We start from the raw sequence: 20149 nt of genomic DNA, 5'->3' as shown, positions 1-20149 counted from the left end.
GGGCCTGAAATGATCTTAACGACCGGAGCAAATTTTATGAATTTGACCTGTGTCACTTTATTCATTAATAACTTCGGCATGCTTTTATCTATCCGGCTGAATCTGAGACTGTTTTCTCTTGACATATAGTACTTCACATTTCTTGTAAATTGGAGTCGATACTTATAACGAATCTTTATGAAAAAACCCAAATAAAGTGAAAAATTGTGAAAAAATGTATTTTTACAACTTTAATACTTTTCTGCTTATACAGAAAATGGTTATACCACATAAATTATATATTAAATAGCATTAGCAACATGTTTACTTTATGTTGGCGGCATTTATTAAACTATATTTGACAAATTTTGGGGTGCATTTTCTCCCCTGTTCCTAGTGAAATTGAGAAATTTCAAACTAAACAAACATGTTATTGGAAAAATTAAATTTTTTTCATTTTTACGGTCTAGTTTTGAATTCTTTCCTCCAATACCTGTGGGGTCAAAATGCTCACCACACCCCAAGATGAATTCCTTGAGGGGTGTACTTTCCAAAATGGGGTGACTTTTGGGGGGGGGGTTCTACTCTGTAGACATTACAGGGGCTCTGCAAACGCACCTAGCGCTCAGAAACTTCTTCAGAAAAATGTGAACTGGAAATGCTAATTGGCGCTCCTTCCCTTCTGAGCCCCGCTGTGTGCCCAAACAGTGGTTTATGCCCACATATGGGGTATCGTTCTACCCAGGAGAACCTGCGTTACATATATTAGGGTGAGTTTTCTCCCCTGTTTCTCGTGAAATTGAGAAATTTCAAACTAAACTAACATATTATTGAAAAAATTCAATTTTTTCATTTTTACTGTCTTCTTTTGAATACTTTCCTCTAATACCTGTGGGGTCAAAATGGTCACCACACCCCAAGATGTATTCTTTGAGGGGTCTACTTTCCAAAATGGGGTGACTTTTGGGGGGGTTCTATTCAGCTGACACTACAGGGGCTCTGCAAACGCACCTGGCACTCAGAAACTTCTTCAGCAAAAACTGAACTGGAAATGCTAATAGGCGCTCCTTCCCTTCTGAGCCCCGCTGTGTGCCCATACAGTGGTTTACGCCCATATATGGGGTACCATTGTACTCAGGAGAACCTGCGTTACAAAATTTGGGGTGCATTTTCTCTCATGTTTATTATGAAAATGAAATACTTTAATCTTAACAAATATATTATTGGAAAATTTCTATTTTCCATTTTTTTCCGGCCTAATTGTGAATACTTTCCTCCAGCCCCTGTAGGGTTAAAATGCTCATTATACCCCTAGATTAATTCTTTAAGGTGTCTAGTTTCCAAAATGGGGTCACTTATAGGGGTTTTCAGTATACAAGCCTCCTAAATCAACTTAACCTCTTAAGGACCCATGACGTACGCGTACGTCATGGATCACTGTCACTTAAGGACCCATGACGTACGCGTACGCCGGTCCTTTAAGGGGCCGCTGCGGACCGCCCGCTCGCGATCGCGGGAAGCTGCCTGCTGTTTATTACAGCAGGCATCTTCCTGTGTCACGCAGGGGGCATCATCATGCCCCCCCGTGACAGCAATCGCTGTGATTGGCCGTTCAATTCTGAGCAGCCAATCACAGCAATATTCTGGTATACACGTCTGTATACCAGAATTGAGCGGTGATTGGTGCTGTATGAGACAGCACCAATCACAGTGGATGCCCGGGCGTCATGTGGCCGTAGCACCCGGCCCCCGATCGCCCGTGATTGGCCAATAGGCACCAGCCGGCCGGTCATGCACGATTCTCCTTCTCTGCTCGGCGAGCAGAGAAGGAGTGTTTCTCGCTGCCTCCCCCATGTGTCCCCTTCTTACCGGCACCACTGCGTCCTCCGGTCCTCGCGCCGCTCCTGCCTCCTCCTGCCGCCGCCTCCCTCCGCCTCCTCATTGTCACGCGGCAGCCGCTGACTCCTTCTATGCGGCTGCCGCTATCTCCTGCACGCCGCTGCCCCCTGCTAGCCACCGATGCCCCCTGCTCCCCCCTGCTAGCCACCGATGCCCCCTGCTCCCCCCTGCTAGCCACCGATGCCCCCTGCTCCCCCTTCCGCCGCACCCTTCTGCTTAGCCCCTGGTCTGTGTGTCCCCAGTGCTGCCACCCTCTTCTTCCCCCTCTCCCTGCCACACTCTGCTTCCCACCACCCTCCCTCTGCCTACCACCCCCCCCTGCCACCCTCCCTCTGCCTACCACCCCCCCTGCCACCCTCTGCTTCCCACCACCCTCCCTCTGCCTACCACCCCCCCTCTGCCACCCTCCCTCTGCCTACCACCCCCCCTCTGCCACCCTCTGCTTCCCACCACCCTCCCTCTGTCTAACACCCCCCCTCTGCCACCCTCTGCTTCCCACCACCCTCCCTCTGCCTACCCCCCCTCTGCCACCCTCCCTCTGCCACCCTCCCTCTGCCTACCACCCCCCCTCTGCCACCCTCTGCTTCCCACCACCCTCCCTCTGCTTCCCACCACCCCCCCTCTGCCACCCTCTGCTTCCCACCACCCTCCCTCTGCCTACCATCCCTCTCTGCCACCCTCTCCTTCCTACCACCCTCCCTCTGCCTACCACCCCCCCCTCTGCCACCCTCCCTCTGCCTACCACCCCCCCTGCCACCCTCTGCTTCCCACCACCCTCCCTCTGCCTACCACCCCCCCCCCCCCTCTGCCACCTTCTGCTTCCCACCACCCTCCCTCTGCCTACCACCCCCCCTCTGCCACCCTCTCCTTCCTACCACCCTCCCCTGGACAGACACACACACCCCTGGACAAACTCCCTCCCCCCTTGACACTCGCCCTCCTCCCCCCCCTCCTGGACACTCGCCCTCCCTCCCCCTTCCGGACACTCGCACTCCCTCCCTCCCTCCCCCCCCCCAGACACTCGCCCTCCCTGCCCTCCCTGCCCTCCCCCCCCCGGACACCTGCCCTCCATCCCTCCCCTGGACACCCACCCTCCCTCTCACCCTCACCTGGACACCCACCCACCCTCTCCTGGACACCCACCCTCTCCTGGACAATCACCCTCTCCTGGACACCCACACACCCTCTCCTTGCTGCCACCCTCGGTCCTCTTACCCTCTCTCCTCCTCCACTCTTTTCTTTCCTGCCACCCTGTCCCATCCCTTGCCACCCTCTGTCCTGCAACCCTCTCCTATATCCACTGACCCTCTCCCCTCTCCTCTTACCCTCTCCCCTCCGTCCTGCCACCCTTTCCTCTTTCCTGCCACCGTCTCCCCTCCCCTTTATTTTTGGCGTTCCCCCCAACTGAAAAAAAAAGTCAAAAACACACACAAATAAAATGTAAAAATAGTACAAAAAACACTAACACTAACATGTGTAAAAGCATAACATTTACACACCCCTCTAATAGTGCCTTCACACACACACACACACGATCCGCAGCGGATTTGCAGTGAAATCCGCAGCGGATCCAGTGTCAGTGCATCCCTATGAGATTACATATATGCAGTGGGAATTACATCCTGCTGCGTGTATGTAAGTTAACCCCCCCGCTGGCCGGAAGCATACATCACCTCCTCCCCACTCCGGCTTGCTTCAGGGGTTCTTGGCAGGACGACCCGCTCAGTCAATCAGTGGCTGCGGCGGGGCAGCACACTGATTGGCTGCGCGGGATGAGCAGACGCTCATTACATATTAACTTACATATACGCAGTGGGATGTCAATCATAGGGATGCACTGACGCTGGATCCGCAGTGTGTGGATCCGGTGTGTGTGTGAAGGCACCCTAAAGGAAAAAAAACAATAAAATGGCCCACAGGTTGTTCTCGGCTGAAGAGGCATTCGCCTGGATTGCCTCCGATACTGAGACAACCAGTGAGGGAGAAGAGGAAGATCACTCGTTCCCTCTTCCTCCCTCTTCTTCCTCATCGTCATCACTATTTAGTGATGATAAGCCCCCAATGCGCCGCCCCAGGAAGCCCCACAAGCCCCCTCAAGTGACCCCACCCCGTACGAGCTGTAGATTCCTGAGTTTGGTGGGGTCACTTGTCGGGGGGGGGGTCCAATGTTTTGCCAGCACGGGGGCTCTGCGAACCCTTCGTCCTCCATTCTGGCCAAATCCAGCTTCCAAAATCCAAATTGCACTCCTTCCCTTTGGAGGCTTTCCGTGCGCTGGCTTTGCACTTTGTGTCCACATGTGGGGTACCCCTGTAATCGGGGGGAATTGCTCTACATGATTAGGCGTTCATTTTTTCTTTTAACCCCTTGTGAACATGAAAAATTCAAAGTTACACCAACATTTTAGTGTAAAAAGTTTAATTTGTCATTTTCACAGCACATTGTGCCTGTCACCAGTGGGGTCCATATGCCCACAATACCCCTTGTTACATTCCTTGAGGGGTGTAGTTTCCATAATGGGGTCACTTGTGGGGGGTTTCCAATGTTTTGGCAGCACGAGGGCTCTGCGAACCCGACATGGCCTTCGTCCTCCATTCTGGCCAAATCAAGCTTCCAAAATCCAAATTGCACTCCTTCCCTTTGGAGGCTTGCCATGCGTCGGCTTTGCACTTTGTGTCCACATGTGGGGTACTCCTGTTATCGGGGGAAATTGCTCTACATGATTAGTGGTTTATTTTTTCTTTTAAACACCTTGTGAACATGAAAAATTCAAAGTTACACCAACGTTTTAGTGTAAAAAATTAAATTTTTCATTTTCACAGCACATTGTTCCACATTTGTGTCGGTCACTAGTGGGGTCCATATGCCCAATATACTTCTTATTAAATCCCTTGAGAGGTGTAGTTTCCATAATGGGGTCACTTGTGGGGGGTTTCGACTGCTTTGGCAGCATGGAGGCTTTCTGGCCAAATTCAGCTTCCAAAAGCCAAATGGTGCTCCTTCCTTTTGGAGGTGTGTCCTGTGCCCGCATGATACATTATGTTTCCATGTGGGGTATTTTTGTACTCAGGGGAAATTTCTGTACAAGTTTTATGGGTTTTTTTTTCTTTTAACCCCTTGTCAACCTGAAAAATTTAAAGCTAGACAAAGTTTTTGTGTAAAAAAATAAATGTTTTCAATTTCACGGCACATTGTGTCTGTCACCAGTGGGGTCCATGTGCTCACTATACCCCTTGTTACATTCCTCAAGGGGTGTAGTTTCCTAAAGGGTGTCCTTTTAGGGGTGTTTGTTAGGTTTTGGCACCCCTGAGCCTCTGCCAACCAGAAGTGGTACTTTTAAAATTGGCCAATTGTAAGGAGGCTTCAAAATTCACTAGGCGCTCCTTTACATCTGAGGCTTGTGGTTGCGTCAAATAGCACAATAGAGCCACATATCATAGATTTCTATAAACTGCAGAAACAGGGCAATAAAAATTGGGTTGCATTTCTCTGGAAATAGGTTTTCTATTATGAGAGAGAGATATTGGATCACAATAAAATTTCTATAAAGAAAACTGAAATTTTCTATTTTCTCACACTCTTAGCTTTTATTTCTGTGACTCGCCTAAAGGGTTAAAAAACTTTCTGGAATTGATTTTGAACAGTTTCAGGGGTGCAGTTTCTGAAATGGGGTGCTTTGTGGGGCTTCATAATATACAGCCCCCTCAAATACACTTCAAACGTGAACTGGTCCCTTGAAAAATCAGATTTTGAAATTCCTGGGAAAATTTTAAAAAATGCTGCTAAACTTTGAAACTTTCTATTGTTTTAAACAATTGAACGAAAGTTTAATAAATGCTGCCAACATAAAGTAGACATATTGCTAATGCTATTTCATATATAATTTATGTGGCATAACCATTTTCCTTACAAGTACAAAATTTCAAAGTTAGAAAAATGCAATTTTTCTCAATTTTTTACGTTATTTTGGGGTTTTTCATAAAGATAGGCTGTAAGTATCGACTCAATTTTACAATAAATATAAAGTATAACATGTGACGAGAAAATAATCTCAGATTCAGCCAGATAGGTAAAAGCATCACAAAATTATTAATGGATAAAGTGACACAGGTCAAATTCTTGAAATTTGCTCTGGTCCTTAAGGCCATTTTGGGCTCCGTCCTTAAGGGGTTAAAAAAAGAACTGGTCCCTAAAAAAAAAAAAAATCAGTTTTGGAAATTTCATAAAAATTTGATAATCTGCTGATACATTTCTAAGCCCCGTAACACCCTAAAAAAGTGAAATATGTTTACGAAATGAAGCCAGAATAAAGAGGACATATTCATAATGTGACTTACTAACCAATTTATGTCATGTGCCTTTTTTTTTTTAGAAGCAAAGAATTTCAAAGTTCGTAAAGTGCATAATTTTAAAATTTTTCATTATATTTTGATGTTTTTCACAAAAAACACACATGACAGTGACCAAATTTTGCCACTAACATAAAGTACCATATGTTACGAAAAAACAATCTCAGAATCGCTAGCATACGTTAACCCCTAGACGACCCAGGGCGTATAGTTACGCTATGGAAGTCTGTCCCCAGACGACCTAGGGCGTAACTGTACGCCCTGGGTGTTTCTCCCGCTATGAAGCGTGCTCCGGAGCGGAGCGCGCTTCACAGCAGGTGGGGGCCGGCTGCAATCAGCAGCCGGGACCTCACCGGCAATGACACGCTGCAGCGATCGTGCTGCCGCGTGTCATTAACTCCTTAAAGACCGCAGCGTTTAAGTGTAAGTGACAGGGGGAGTCCCCTGTCACTTACCGATCGGGACCCCCGCAGTGTGACTGCGGGGGTCCCGATCGGTAAAACGGACTGCCGGAGGTCTCTTACTTGCCTCCGTGCGGTCCGATCGGCGATCTGCTGCACTGAGCCTGCACAGGCAGGCTCAATGAGCAGATCGCCGATAACACTGATCAATGCTATGCCTATGGCATAGCATTCATCAGTGTAGAAATCAAACTAATCTATGTAAAAGTCCCCAAAGGGACTTCAAATGTGTAAAAAAAAAAAAAGTTAAAAACACTAACACACTACCCCAAAACCCCTCCCCCAATAAAAGTTGAAATCACCCCCCTTTCCCATTATATAAATAAAACATATAAAAATAAATAAACATGTAATATACCGTAGCGTGCGTAATTGTCCGATCTATTAAAATATAACAAGTGTCATTGCGAACGGTAAACGGCGTACACGAAAAGAGGGAAAAAAGTGCGCGGATTACCGATTTTTTGTTACATTATATATAAAAAAAAAATTAATAAAAAGTGATCAAAACGTCCGATCTTCACAAATATGGTATTAATAAAAACTAGAGATCATGGCGGAAAAAATGACACCCCATACAGCCCCGTAGGTGAAAAAATAAAACTGTTATAAGCGTCACAATAGTCCCATTTTATTTATAATTAATTGCCAAAAAAAAAGGATTTCATTTAAAAAAAATATATAACATTAGAGAATCTGCGTAAACCTGCATATGGTTGTGTTCGGGCTGACCTATAGAATAATAGTATCACGTCGCTGTTACAGTATAGTGCATTACGTAGACACAGGAACCCCCCAAACGTTACCATATTGCATTCTTTTTTGCGATTTCACCAATTTATATCTTCATATATAATATATTTGGAATTCCATCATACATGTTATGGTAAAATGAATGACGCCATTACAAAGTACAACTATTCCTGTAACAAATAAGCCCTTACATGGCCTGTAGATAAAAAACTGAAAGTGCTAGAGCTCTTAGAAGGGGAGGAGGGAAAAACGGAAACACTAAGATCAAAATTTGCGCGGTCCACTGGGTCATTTTGGGCCTGGTCCTCAAAGGGTTAAAGCATCACTGAGCTATAAGCGCATAAAGTGAGACAGGTCAGATTTTGAAAAATGAGCCTGGTCATTAAGGCCCAAACAGGCTTAGTCCCTAAGGGGTTAAAGGGGTATTCCCCCCCCCCCAAATTATTTTTGCATTAATACGCTGCCTACCCGTAGCTTTCCATCTTTCCAATATACAGTTATTAAGGATTCTGCACAGTTTTGCTGTTATCCAGCTGCATTTACCCCCACGGATTGCATAGAATCATCAGACCTCAGTCCACACCAACACGCTCCCTGCTCCTGGCCCCCACCCTCTGTGTCGGCATCAAGTGTCCTCAGTCCCTGAGTGACTGAGAACACTGATGCGGTGGCTGCTGTTACAGAGGGAGACAGTGATCAGCGCAGCTGTAACTGTCTCCCTCTCTAACAGCAGCCACCCGGTCACCCCCAGCCCAGAGCTCACCCCGTGTCCAGAGCCTCCCGGCAGCACTCACCCGCAGCACACAGCCCCCTGGCCCACAACCAACCGCCCCCCCCCCCCCCATCACCCATGGCATCCCGCAGCTCAGCACCCCCCCATCCCCCGGCGATCGCCCGCGGCTAGCTCCGCCCCCTCCACAATCGCCCGCAGCTAGCTCCGCCCCCCGCAATCGCCTGTGGCTAGCTCCGCCCCCGCAATCGCCTGTGGCTAGCTCCGCCCCCGCAATCGCCCACACCTAGCTCCGCCCCCCGCAATCGCCCGCGGCTAGCTCCGTCCCCCGCAATCGCCTCTCCCCCCCCCCCGCAATCGCCCACGCATAGCTCCGTCCCCCCACAATCGCCCGCGGCTAGCTCCGCCCCCCGCAATCGCCTCCGCCCCCCGCAATCGCCCGCGGCTAGCTCTGCCCCCCCGCAATCTCCCGCGACTAGCTCCACCCCCCCCCCCACAATCGCCGCCGTCACCGCCAACTCAGCTCGGCTACGCCGTCACCGCCAACTCAGCTCGGCTACGCCGTCACCGCCAACTCAGCTCGGCTACGCCGTCACCGCCAACTCAGCTCGGCTACGCCGTCACCGCCAACTCAGCTCGGCTACGCCGTCACCGCCAACTCAGCTCGGCTACGCCGTCACCGCCAACTCAGCTCGGCTACGCCGTCACCGCCAACTCAGCTCGGCTACGCCGTCACCGCCAACTCAGCTCGGCTACGCCGTCACCGCCAACTCAGCTCGGCTACGCCGTCACCGCCAACTCAGCTCGGCTACGCCGTCACCGCCAACTCAGCTCTGCTACTCTGTCATCATCTGACTTCACCATCATCAGGCATAAGCATTGCATGATGGGAAATGTAGTTTTCTAACTTGGATATAGATCGGCTTTTAGAAAAACTTGTAACTTAAGATTGGCAGCAGCTAGAAAGATGGGAGACGTCTCAAAATACTCAGGGGGACTTGGTGAGTAAGGCCAGCTAGGTTTGGGAGCATTTCATTTTTTTAGCTCTTGGGGGGAATACCCCTTTAATTTACATTCACATCACCATGCTCTCTCCTCTGACAGTCACCACTGACCTCTCTGACCTCTGAAAAGCACTCTGAATACTCCCCCCCCCCCCCCGCTATGGATCCGACTGATGATTTCCTGATTCTGAGCAGTTGATGACAGAAAGGAGAGGAGGGGGGACCTGGGAAAAGGCTTTTTAAATGCAGATAATAGCAGATTTGCCTAATAAACCCAATTACAAAGTTTCTTAAAATCGCCTGAACTATTGATTTCTGCACAAAAAATTTTAACGATAGTGACTCTAACTTCTTAAAGACGCATGACGTACCCGTATGTCATGCGCCCGTAAGAGGTGTTCAGAGCGGGGCCACGCGGAGACCCTGCTCTGAACCGCCGCGGTTCCGGGTGCCGCTTGTAGCCCAGGACCGCGGGTATTAGCGGGCACGGTCCGATCAAACATGACAGCTGCATCAGATTACCGGATGCAGCACTTCCCTGGTGTCTAGTGGGGGAGATCGCTCCTCCGGGACATTGTCCCAAAGGAGCGATCTCCGTTACTGCTGCCGGCCGTGGACCGCTCCAAGATGGCGACGTCCCAGGCTCGGCACTCGTTTCTTTTCGGCTGCAGCAGCCGAAAGCAAACGAGTGCCGATCTCATTGATCTTTGCTGTATTACTATACAGCAAAGAACTCAATGAGAGATCAAAGTGTATATACTAGAAGTCCCCCAGGGGGGCTTCTAGTATGTGTAAAAAAAAAAAAAAAAAAAAAAAAAAAGTGTTATTAGTAAAAAGCCCCCTCCCCTAATAAAAGTTTGAATCACCCCCCTTTCCCCAGGTTTTAAATAAAAGTAAATAAACAAACATGTTTGCTATCGCCGCGCGCGTAATCAAACAAACTATTAATCACATTCCCGATCTCGCACGGTAAACGGCGTCAGCGCCAAAATATCCGAAAGTGCAAAATTGCGCATTTTTGGTCGCATCAAATCCAGAAAAAATGTAATTAAAAGCGATCAAAAAGTCGTATATGCGCAATCAAGGTACCGAGAGAAAGAACTCATCATGGTGCAAAAAATGACACCTCACACAGCCCCATAGACCAAAGGATGAAAGCGCTATACGCATGGGAATAGAGCGATTTTAAGGAACGTATATTTGTTAACAATGGCTAGAATTTTTTACAGGCCATCAGATAAAAGAAAAGTTGCATAACAAGTCAGTTTTACCCCAGGGCGAATGGCGTAAAAACACAATCCCCCCAAATAAACAAAATGCTGAATTTTTTTTTCCAATTTCACCACACTTTGAATTTTTTTCTGGTTTCGCAGTGTACTTTATGCAAAAATTCAGCCTGTCATTGCAAAGTACAATTGGTGACGCAAAAAATAAGGGCTCATGTGGGTTTCTAGGTAGAAAAATGCAAGTGCTATGGCCTTTTAAACACAAGGAGGAAAAAACGAAAACGCAAAAACGAAAAGTGGCCCCGTTGTTAAAGGGTTAAAGCGTAACTGTCATTTTTTTTTATTGCAGAAATCAGTAGTATAAGCAATTTTTAAAAACTCTGTAATAGGTTTTATCAGCCAAAAAAGCCTCTTTCTGTACTCAAGAAGCAATTTCCCAGCCTCCCCCCCTGACTTCTTATCTGTGCATTATCAGGCAAACACGTCTTCATTACAGAGAAGCCAGTGAAGACGGGCTCTGCTCTCTCCATTCTATCCTTATGGAGGGGGGAGGGGCTGGGGGAGATGAGGGAGCAGGAAGAGGTGACATGAAGGTCAGCTGTTTGTAGACTGTCTGGGCACACTGGAAATGCTGTATTCTGGGGTCAGAAAGGTCAGTGCTTATCTAGGAACTTACTGAGAGAAGATTGCAGGGTGTTGTGCTTTGCAAGACTGCTCTGTGCTCAGTCACTCCTAACAGCCCCTCCCCTCTCCATAGCCACATAATGGACACAGAAATCCTGGTGCTTCTGAAGTGAGGGGGGAGACTGGGAGATTACTTTTTCAGTCCAGAAGGAAACTCTTTTGGTTTATAAAACCTATTACAGAGTTTCTTAAAATCGCTTGTAGGGTACAAACCCACACACCATATACGCAGCAGATACGCAGCAAAAACGCAGCAGATTTGATGCTGTGTTCAGTTATTTAGATCTAATCTGCTGCGTATTTGCTGCGTATCGCAGCAGTAAATAAGCTGCGTATACGGTGTGTGGGTTTGTACCCGTACTGTTGATATTTAAAGGACAACTCCCACAAAAAAAATTTTTAGCTTATTTAACACACATTACAAAGTTATATAACTTTGTAATGTGGTTAAATACCCGGTCTGGCCCCCTTCCCCAACTTTCGGACCCCCGACCCCCCCCGCCCGGAAGTTAAAGAATGTATACATTACCTATTACGATCGTCACGGTCCTCTTCTCCCGGGCGGCATCTGGTGACGACGACGTCAGAACCGGGGGGCGGTCCGGGTCTTCTTCCTCCTCAGCGTCTTCATAGAGAGTGAATGGGATGGAAAAGGCTGCTGGTGCACATGCGCACCAGCAGCCTTTTCATTGGCTGGAGCGCATCACATGGCTTCCAGCTTGCTCAGCCCTGATTGGCTGAGGTTGCTGGAAGCCATGTGATGCGCTCCAGCCAATGAAAAGGCTGCCGGTGCGCAAGCGCACTGGCAGCCTTTTCTCTCCCATGGACCCGGAAGTAAGAGGCATCGCTGGACGGCGGACGCAGGTGACGGTGAGGCGTACGGCGGGCGAATGGAGTGGCGATCGTCACCGGAGGGATGGTGAGTATGGTGTCTGTGTTTGTTTGTTTTTTTTTTGGGGGGGGGGGGTCCCGCCGGAGTTGTCCTTTAATGTTTTCAAAAAATTTACCCTGAAATGACAGTTACGCTTTAAGGACCCATGCTGTACCCATACGGAATGTAGTCTGACGATGCTTTCAAGTGAGCTCTGCTATATGCAGCCAGGTCCTCACGGTAAATGACGGGCACTTACATCAGTGGCAGGAGCTGTGCTCCTGTCACTGGCCGATCGGGACACTCTGCGGAGGTTCCGATTGTTGTATCCGACTGCCGGAGGTCTCTTACCTTCCTACCGGCAGTCAGATCAGCGATCACTGTATAGAGCCTGCACAGGCAGGCTCTATGCAATGATTGCAGATTACACTGATCAATGCTATGGTATGGCATAGCAATGATCAGTGTAAGAAATCCAATGTAAAAATGTTAAAGTCCCCTAAGGGAACAAAAGAATTTTTTTTTTTAAGTTTTAAAAAACACACCATAGCCCCTCCCCAATAAAAGTTTAAATCACCCCCCTTTTTCCCATTTTATAAATAAAACACATAAAAATAAACATATAATATACTGTAGCGTGCATAATTATCCGATCTAATAAAATAACTCAATATTGTTCCCGCACGGTAAACGGTGTAAACAAAAAGCGGTAAAAAAAATGTGCCAGTTTGGCACAGTTTAAAAGTTGTTTTTTTAGGACAATAACTGCATCACCTGCCAAACGGAGCCCAGGACAGATCTTGGATTAAAAGCAGCTATCCGAGTGTACAAACGGTTTGGGGTGAGCAGATTGTGGGTACAGTCTCTTTAAGGCCATTTTGGACTGTGTCCTTGAGGGGTTAAAACTTTATTTTCTCTGCTATAAAGCTTCTGCTGCAGCCACGGCCTTTATGTGCCACTGGCTGAACAGAAGCTTTACACAGTGCTACAGGGAACCATATCAGCCCAATTTGGCTGATTGGTCCCATGCAACTGTAAATTATTATTTTCTGGATTACATAACTTTTTTTTTTTCTTAATCTGAAAGTGCTGGGATCTGTTTCATTAACCTGATACTGCTTTGCATTCTACTCTTCATTACAGCTGAGTTACTGGTACACTGATATATATGCTCTTTTGCCATGCACTTGGCAAATATTACATTTGGTCAATTTTTCTGACCTGTATGCAAAAAGAGAGCTTTAACGTAAACTATACACCAGTGTCATAGAAAAGTTGCTAATTTTGCTTAGCTCCCTTGCGTCAATGAAACTGAGCTGCAGTACCACACCCAAACAGAAGACAACTGTGGCATGGTTTGTGGAAGAATTATGAATAACGTCTTAACCCCTTAACGACCGCGGGCGTAAGTGTACGCCCCCAAAACTCGTGTCTTAACGCAAACGGGCGTACATTTACGCCCACGGTTTCCCCGATCGCTGCGTGTACAGACGCAGCGATCGGGGAAGATGGCCTGCTATAATGTATAGCAGGCCATCCCTGCTTGTCGGCACGGGGGGTGATTAACCCCTCCCATGCTGACGATCGCCGCTATTGGCTGATCAATTCAGATCAGCATATGGCGGCGATCTGCAGCTTTCCGGGTCATCGGTGACCCGATGGCCCGGAAAGCAATGGCGGTCGGTGCTGTCCGAGGATCACGGCGATATAAGTACGCCATGAAAGGGTTAAATACCTGCTGTGGACACCTCAGCTAGGTAGCTGAGGTGTCCAGAGCAGGTATTGACCCATACTCACCGGATCCAGCGTCCCGATCGCGTCTTCCGGGTTCCGATCTCGTCCTCTTCTTCGTCGGCGTCTTCGTCTTTTTCCGGCGGTCCCCATCGGCAATCATCGGCTCCAGCGTCGTCAAACTTCGGCTTTTTCCGGAATTTGCGTTCTACTGCCCCCTAACGGCTTATAAGTGTATATAATACACATATCAGTAGCTATAGGGTTGAAGGAATTTTTTTTTTTCTATTTTTCCGCACCCTATCACCGCTGAGTGCTTATCAGCATCGCACGTAAGTGCGCCGCTGATCAGCAACTCCTCCTTTTTGGCGTAGAGTGTTTTTTTCCTATATCCTACAGCCACGGTCTGCTTATAAGTGCCGCACATAAGTGTGGCATTTATCGTCAACTTCTTTCTTGGCGTAGTTTTTTTTTTTATACTTAATGTTAAAAAAACATGTAAAAAAAACACCATTACACTACACGGAATAAAGTTTTACACTACACCACTACACATTTACATACCCCATATACCAATCCCCGTATAAAGATGGCCCCCAGGGTGTCGGACGCATACGTTATTATTGCCTCCGACACTGAAACAGCCAGTGAGGATGAATGGGGGGATTCTTTTTCCCTCCATTCATCCTCATCCTCATCATCCATTGACGTGTCTGGGGGTAGCGTAGCGTACGCTGCCCCCCCAGACACGTCTTTTCCGCCAGTACCGTCCCAATAAGAGATGACAGTATGGCGCAAAATTCTACAAACTCTGTGAGAGTACCTCAGGGTACACTTACAGATTTAGGGTACGCGCACACTGCGGAATGGCGAAGGATAACCCTTTGTGCATTCCGCAGCTGGCACCCACCGGCAGACTGATGCAGGCGCGCGTCTCCACCCGTGTCATAGATTCCATGTTATGCATGGGCGGATTCCATCGTCCGTCCAAAGAATGAACACATTTGACGGAGAGCGGAATCCGCTCGTGCATAGGATGGAGTCTATGACACGGATGGAGACGCGCGCCCGCATCAGTCTGCCGGTGGGTGCCAGCTGCGGAATGCACAAAGGGGTCTCCTTCGCCATTCCGCAGTGTGCACGTACCCTTAGAGTGTATGATGGAAGGGACACCCAAATCCAGCCCCCAGATGCCTCCCCCCCCCCCCCCCATCCTTGGAGTTAGTGGGGAGATCGTGCTGGATAAAGGTTACCACCACCTGTACAGGGATAACTTTTATACCAGCACCCCCTCTCCCGCTCCCTCGCTGCCCGAGCTACTGTAGCTTGCGGCACGATCCGAAAATATCAGAAGCAGTAATAGAGCCCTAATATTTAGCAGCCATGGAGCGGACCCAGCGCTTCTGGATATGAAGGACCCCGGATCGCACCAGGGCAACATTTTCCAGGTGACGTCCCCCACACTGGAGAAAGGGAGACCCCAGAAGAAGTGCAGAGTGTGGCGTAACAGGAAGGACACCATTTTCCAAAGTGACGCCTGTCCTGATCTCCCCGGCCTCTGCATACAGGATCGCTTCAAGGCGTACCACACGTCATTGGGGTTCTACATTATCTAAATTCTGTCCCTTATTCCTATTTCAGGGGTCACGTTGATCCGGGGATTATTCTGATCACCATTATGGAGTCAGGAAGGAATTTTTCCCAGTGATGAGGCTACTGTCGTCTGCCTCACAAGGGTTTTTTGCCTTCCTCTGGATCAACACAGGTTGAATTTGATGGTCACCTGTCATTTTCAACCTTATAAACTAATAATTGGCCTAATACCCCTAAATAAATTAGAATTGTCCCTTTTCCCCAGCTAAATAGATATGGCCGCCATTCCCATTAGAGGATGCCATGATGCAATTACAAAGCCTCTGTGCGGCCAGGACAGTAGAAACCCCCCACAAGTGACCCCATTCTGGAAACTACACCCCATAAGGAATCTAACAAGGGGGGCAGCGGGGATATGGCCCCCTGGTGACGGCCACATTTTGGACATGAAAATGAAAAAAATTGTATTTTTTATTTTCACGGCACATGTTCTACGTATGTGCCTGTTACCAGTGGGGTCCATATGCTCACTGCACCCCTTGTTAGATTCCTTATGGGGTGTAGTTTCCAGAATGGGGTCACTTGTGGGGGGTTTCTACTGTCCTGGCAGCACAAGAGCTTTGTAATTGCGACATGGCCTCCATCCTCCATTCCAGCCTCTAAATGGCGCTCTGTCCCTTTGGTGGCTTGCCCTGTGCCCATATGGCACATTATGTCCACATATGGGGTATTTTCGTACTCAGAGGAAATTACCCTATACGCTTTGCGTTTATTTTCTTTTTTAACCCCTTGTGGAAATGGAAAAAAATCAAGGCTAGACCAACATTTAGTGTAATTTGTTTTAAATTTTTACTGTAAATCATTAATCTTGTCTTGATTTTTTCATTTTCACAAGGGGCTAAAAAATAAAAAAAAATAAAAATATTTGTAGAGCAATTTCCCCTGAGTACGGAAATACCCCACATGTGGACATAAAGCGCCATGCGGGTGCAGGGTAAACCTCCAAAGGGAAGGAGCGCCATTTGGTTTTTTTGAGGCTGGATTTGGCTGGAATGGATTTCGAGGGGCCATGTTGCATTTAAAAGGCCCCTGTGTTGCCAAGACAGTTGAAACCCCCCACAAGTGACCCCATTATGGAAACTACACCCCTCAAGGAATGTAACAAGGTGTGTAGTGAGCATATGGACCCCACTGGTGACGGACACAAATGTGGAACAATGTGGCGTGAAAATGAAATATTACATTTTTTACACTATAATGTTGGTCTAGCCTTGAATTTATCATTTTCACAAGGGATTAAAAGAGAAAAAAACACACAAAATGTTTAGAGCAATTTTCCCCGAGTCCGTAAATACCCCACATGTGGACATAAAGCGCCATGTGGGCGCAGGGCAAGCCTCTCAAGGGAAGGAGCGCCATTTGGATTTTGGAGGTTGGATTTGGCTAGAATGGATGATGAACGCCATGTCACATTTACAGAGCCCACGTCACATTGTTCCACATTTGTGCCCGTCACCAGTGGGGTCCATATGCTCACTGCACCCCTTGTTGGATTCCTTGAGGGGTGTAGTTTCCAGAATGGGGTCACTTGTGGGGGGTTTTCAGTGTTTTGGCAGCACGAGGGCTCTGTAAATGCGACGTGGCCCTTGAAATCCATTCCAGTGAAATCCAGCTTCCAAAAGCCAATTGGCGCTCCTTCCCTTTGGAGGCTCGTCCTGCGCCCGCTTGGCACTTTATGTCCACATGTGGGGTATTTCTGTACTCGGGAGAAACTGCGCTACATGTTTTGTGTTTTTTTTTTCCTTTTATCCCTTTATGAAAATGAAAAATTGAAGTCTAGAACAACGTTTTAGTGTAAAAAATACTTTTGTCTTTTTTCACGCCATATTGTTGGGAAAATCTGTGAAGCACCTGTGGGGTCCAGATGCTCACCGCACCCCTAGTTACATTCCTTGAGGGGTGTAGTTTTCTAAATGGTGGCCCTTTAGGGGTGTTTTTTAGGTTTTGGCACCCCAGAGCCTCTGCCAAGCTGAAGTGGTACAGTCAGAAATGACCAAATATAACGGAGCCATTGAAATTCACTAGGCGCTCCCTTATATCTGAGGCTTGTGGTGCGTCAAATAGCGCAATAGGGCCACATATGGGGTATTTCTATAAACTGCAGAAACGGGGCAATAAATATTGGGGTGCATTTCTCTGGTAATAAGTTTATAATTATGAAAAATATTGGATTACAAGAAAATCTCTGCACAGAAAATTAAAATTTTCAAATTTCTTACACACTTAGGGTATATTCACACGAACGGGCTCGCAGCGAGATTCTCGCTGCGAGCCCGGCAGGTCCTGGCAGTTCCCACACACTATATACTCGCTGCGGTCTAAACGACCGCAGCGAGTATGTAATTCTGCCGCCCTTAACCCCTTCTGCTCCCGCCCGGCTCCCCCGCTGTAAGCATACTTTACCTGTCCTTGCTGCACGGGTCCGGCGTCCTGCTCTCCCGTCCGGCCAATCAGTGGCTGCGGCTGGGCAACACACTAATTGGCCGGACGGGAGAGCAGGACGCCGGACCCGTGCAGCAAGGACAGGTAATGTATGCTTACAGCGGGGGAGCCGGGCGGGAGCAGAAGGGGTTAAGGGCGGCAGAATTACATACTCGCTGCGGTCGTTTAGACCGCAGCGAGTATATAGTGTGTGGGAACTGCCAGGACCTGCCGGGCTCGCAGCGAGAATCTCGCTGTGAGCCCATTCGTGTGAATATACCCTTAGCTTTTATTTCTGTGACTCCCCTAAATGGTTAAAAAACTTTCTGGATGTGCTTTTGCAGAGTTTGGAGGGTGCAGTTTCTGAAATGGGGTGCTTTGTGGGGCTTTCTAACATACAGTCCCCTCAAATACACTTTAAACCTGAACAGGTCCCTAAAAATATCTGATTTTGAAATTTTACTGAAAATTTGGAAATTTGCTGCTAATGTTTTACGCTTTCTATTTTACGCTTTCTAAAAAAAATGAAATATAGTGTAATAAATGCCGCCAACATAAAGTAGACATGTTGCTAATGCTATTTAATATATAATTTATGTGGCATAACCATTTTCTGTATAAGCAGAAAAGGTTTAAAGTTGGAAAAATGCATTATTAATGAATAAAGTGACACAGGTCATATTCATAAAATTTGCTCCGGTCCTTAAGGCCATTTTAGGCCCGGTCCTTAAGGGGTTAAAGGGGTTGTTTACCAAAAAAATATAATTTTTCAAATCAACTGGTGCCAGAAATTTCTAATTTACTTTGATTAAAAAATCTCAAGTCTTCCAGTGCTTATCAGCTGCTGTATGTCCTACAGGAAGTGTACTTCTTTTAATGGTGCGTTCACACCTACAGGATCTGAAGCTGATTTTCTGCAGCAGATTTCATTTAAATAACTGAACACAGCATCAAATCTGCTGCAGATCCTGTAGGTGTGAACGCACCCTTAGTGTGGAGAGCAGAGGTTTTCTATTGGAATTTGCTACTGCTCTGAACAGTTCCTGACATGGACAGAGGTGGCAGCAGAGAGCACTGTGTCAGACTGGAGAGAATACACCACTTTCTGCAGGACATACAGCAGCTGATAAGTATGGGAAGACCTTATATTTTTTAATAGAAGTGAAGTACACTTCTGGCACTGGCACTTGCTGGGATTTGAAATAATTTTGTTTAATGAGCTCTACTGGGTCGCTCAGACTGTACTAGAGCATCAGAACAGGGCGAAGATGTTGTAGTAAAGTAAAGGACTGCATGGAGGAGAGAAACCGCAGGGAGTGGGTCACGTAATGTACAGACAGGGTCCTACAGGTAGCAGCGCTCCTTACCTCTCCCCGTCGTATCTTCTCTGCCAGGACCGAGGCGGGAGTGAGCAGCAGAGGGTCCCGAGGCGGAGACAAATATGGAGGCTTCCGGGAGAATAATGACACCAAACGGATGACGGCTAGCAGCAAGCGGGAGGACGTCCGCATTACCAACACTAGGATGCGGCGAGCAATAGACATTCTTAGAACTATTAGAGTCCACAAGATGGGCGCAGAGAAGCAGTGATTGCGGCCGCTGAAGGTCCGGAGAGCAGTACAAAGACAGAGTGCGGGTGGGGCGGGCAGCCTCCCTGCTGTACGGGAGCCTGTGCCAGGTGAGAAGAGCGCGAGCAGGGTTAGGACTTGAATCTATATCATAGACACACAGGGACTGACAGCGGCACGGAGGAATGTGGGGTAGGGAGTGCTCGTCACTATACGGAAGTGCTGAGGATTGGAGCGAGAGGAGGCGGAATTTACACTGTGTGACACCTTGGTGGCGCTGCTGCGCTTCCACTTTGAAGCTAAACAACAGGTCAAGAGCAAAAAGTCACTGTAATGTCTAATCCCATACTGTAAAAGGACCTGCTGACATCACGAGGTCACATGACTTCTTTAAGTCACATGACAGTACAGCAGGCGTGGCTTATTCAATTTAGCTTGGCTGGTGTACAGGGCTGCTACATGTTTGCTTCTATCTGCAGGTCCTTTCCACAGGTAATTTTTTTATGGGGTGGGTGCAGTAGTACATGGGGGAGGGGGTACAAGGAGGCACAATGGTGGGTGCAGTAGTACATGGGGGAGGGAGTGCAAGGAGGCACAATGGTGGGTGCAGTAGTACATGGGGGAGGGGGTGCAAGGAGGCACAGTAGTGGGTGCAGTAGTAAATGGGGGAGGGGGTCCAGTAGTAGGCATAATGGTGGGTGCAGTAGTACATGGGAAGGGGGTGCACCCACCATTAAGCCTCCATGCACCACATCCAGGGCCGCCATCAGGAATTCCAGGGCCCCATACTGCCAACTTGTCTGGGCCCCCACATTACCAAAT

At 47.9% G+C, this 20149-nt stretch overlaps 1 protein-coding gene across 2 annotated transcripts in view; it reads right to left on the bottom strand.

The window, feature by feature from the left end:
- The window catches only part of FAAH2 (fatty acid amide hydrolase 2), a 121343-nt gene extending 101738 nt beyond the window's left edge, over positions 1 to 19605 (bottom strand). The window contains exon 1 of one of the 2 annotated variants that reach the window (XM_069986101.1): positions 19127 to 19605. In XM_069986101.1, coding sequence (XP_069842202.1) covers positions 19127 to 19303 — 177 coding nt within the window. In that variant the 5' untranslated portion in view covers positions 19304 to 19605. The remainder of the gene's footprint in view (positions 1 to 19126) is intronic. The other variant, XM_069986100.1, reaches the window with a different exon arrangement.
- Positions 19606 to 20149: the final 544 nt, after the last annotated feature.

The sequence above is a fragment of the Dendropsophus ebraccatus genome, chromosome 10, assembly GCF_027789765.1.
Source record: "Dendropsophus ebraccatus isolate aDenEbr1 chromosome 10, aDenEbr1.pat, whole genome shotgun sequence".
In the NCBI taxonomy this organism is placed as follows: domain Eukaryota; kingdom Metazoa; phylum Chordata; class Amphibia; order Anura; family Hylidae; genus Dendropsophus; species Dendropsophus ebraccatus.
Note: the sequence above shows the minus strand (reverse complement) of the source record. Positions and strands in the feature narration are given on the sequence as shown.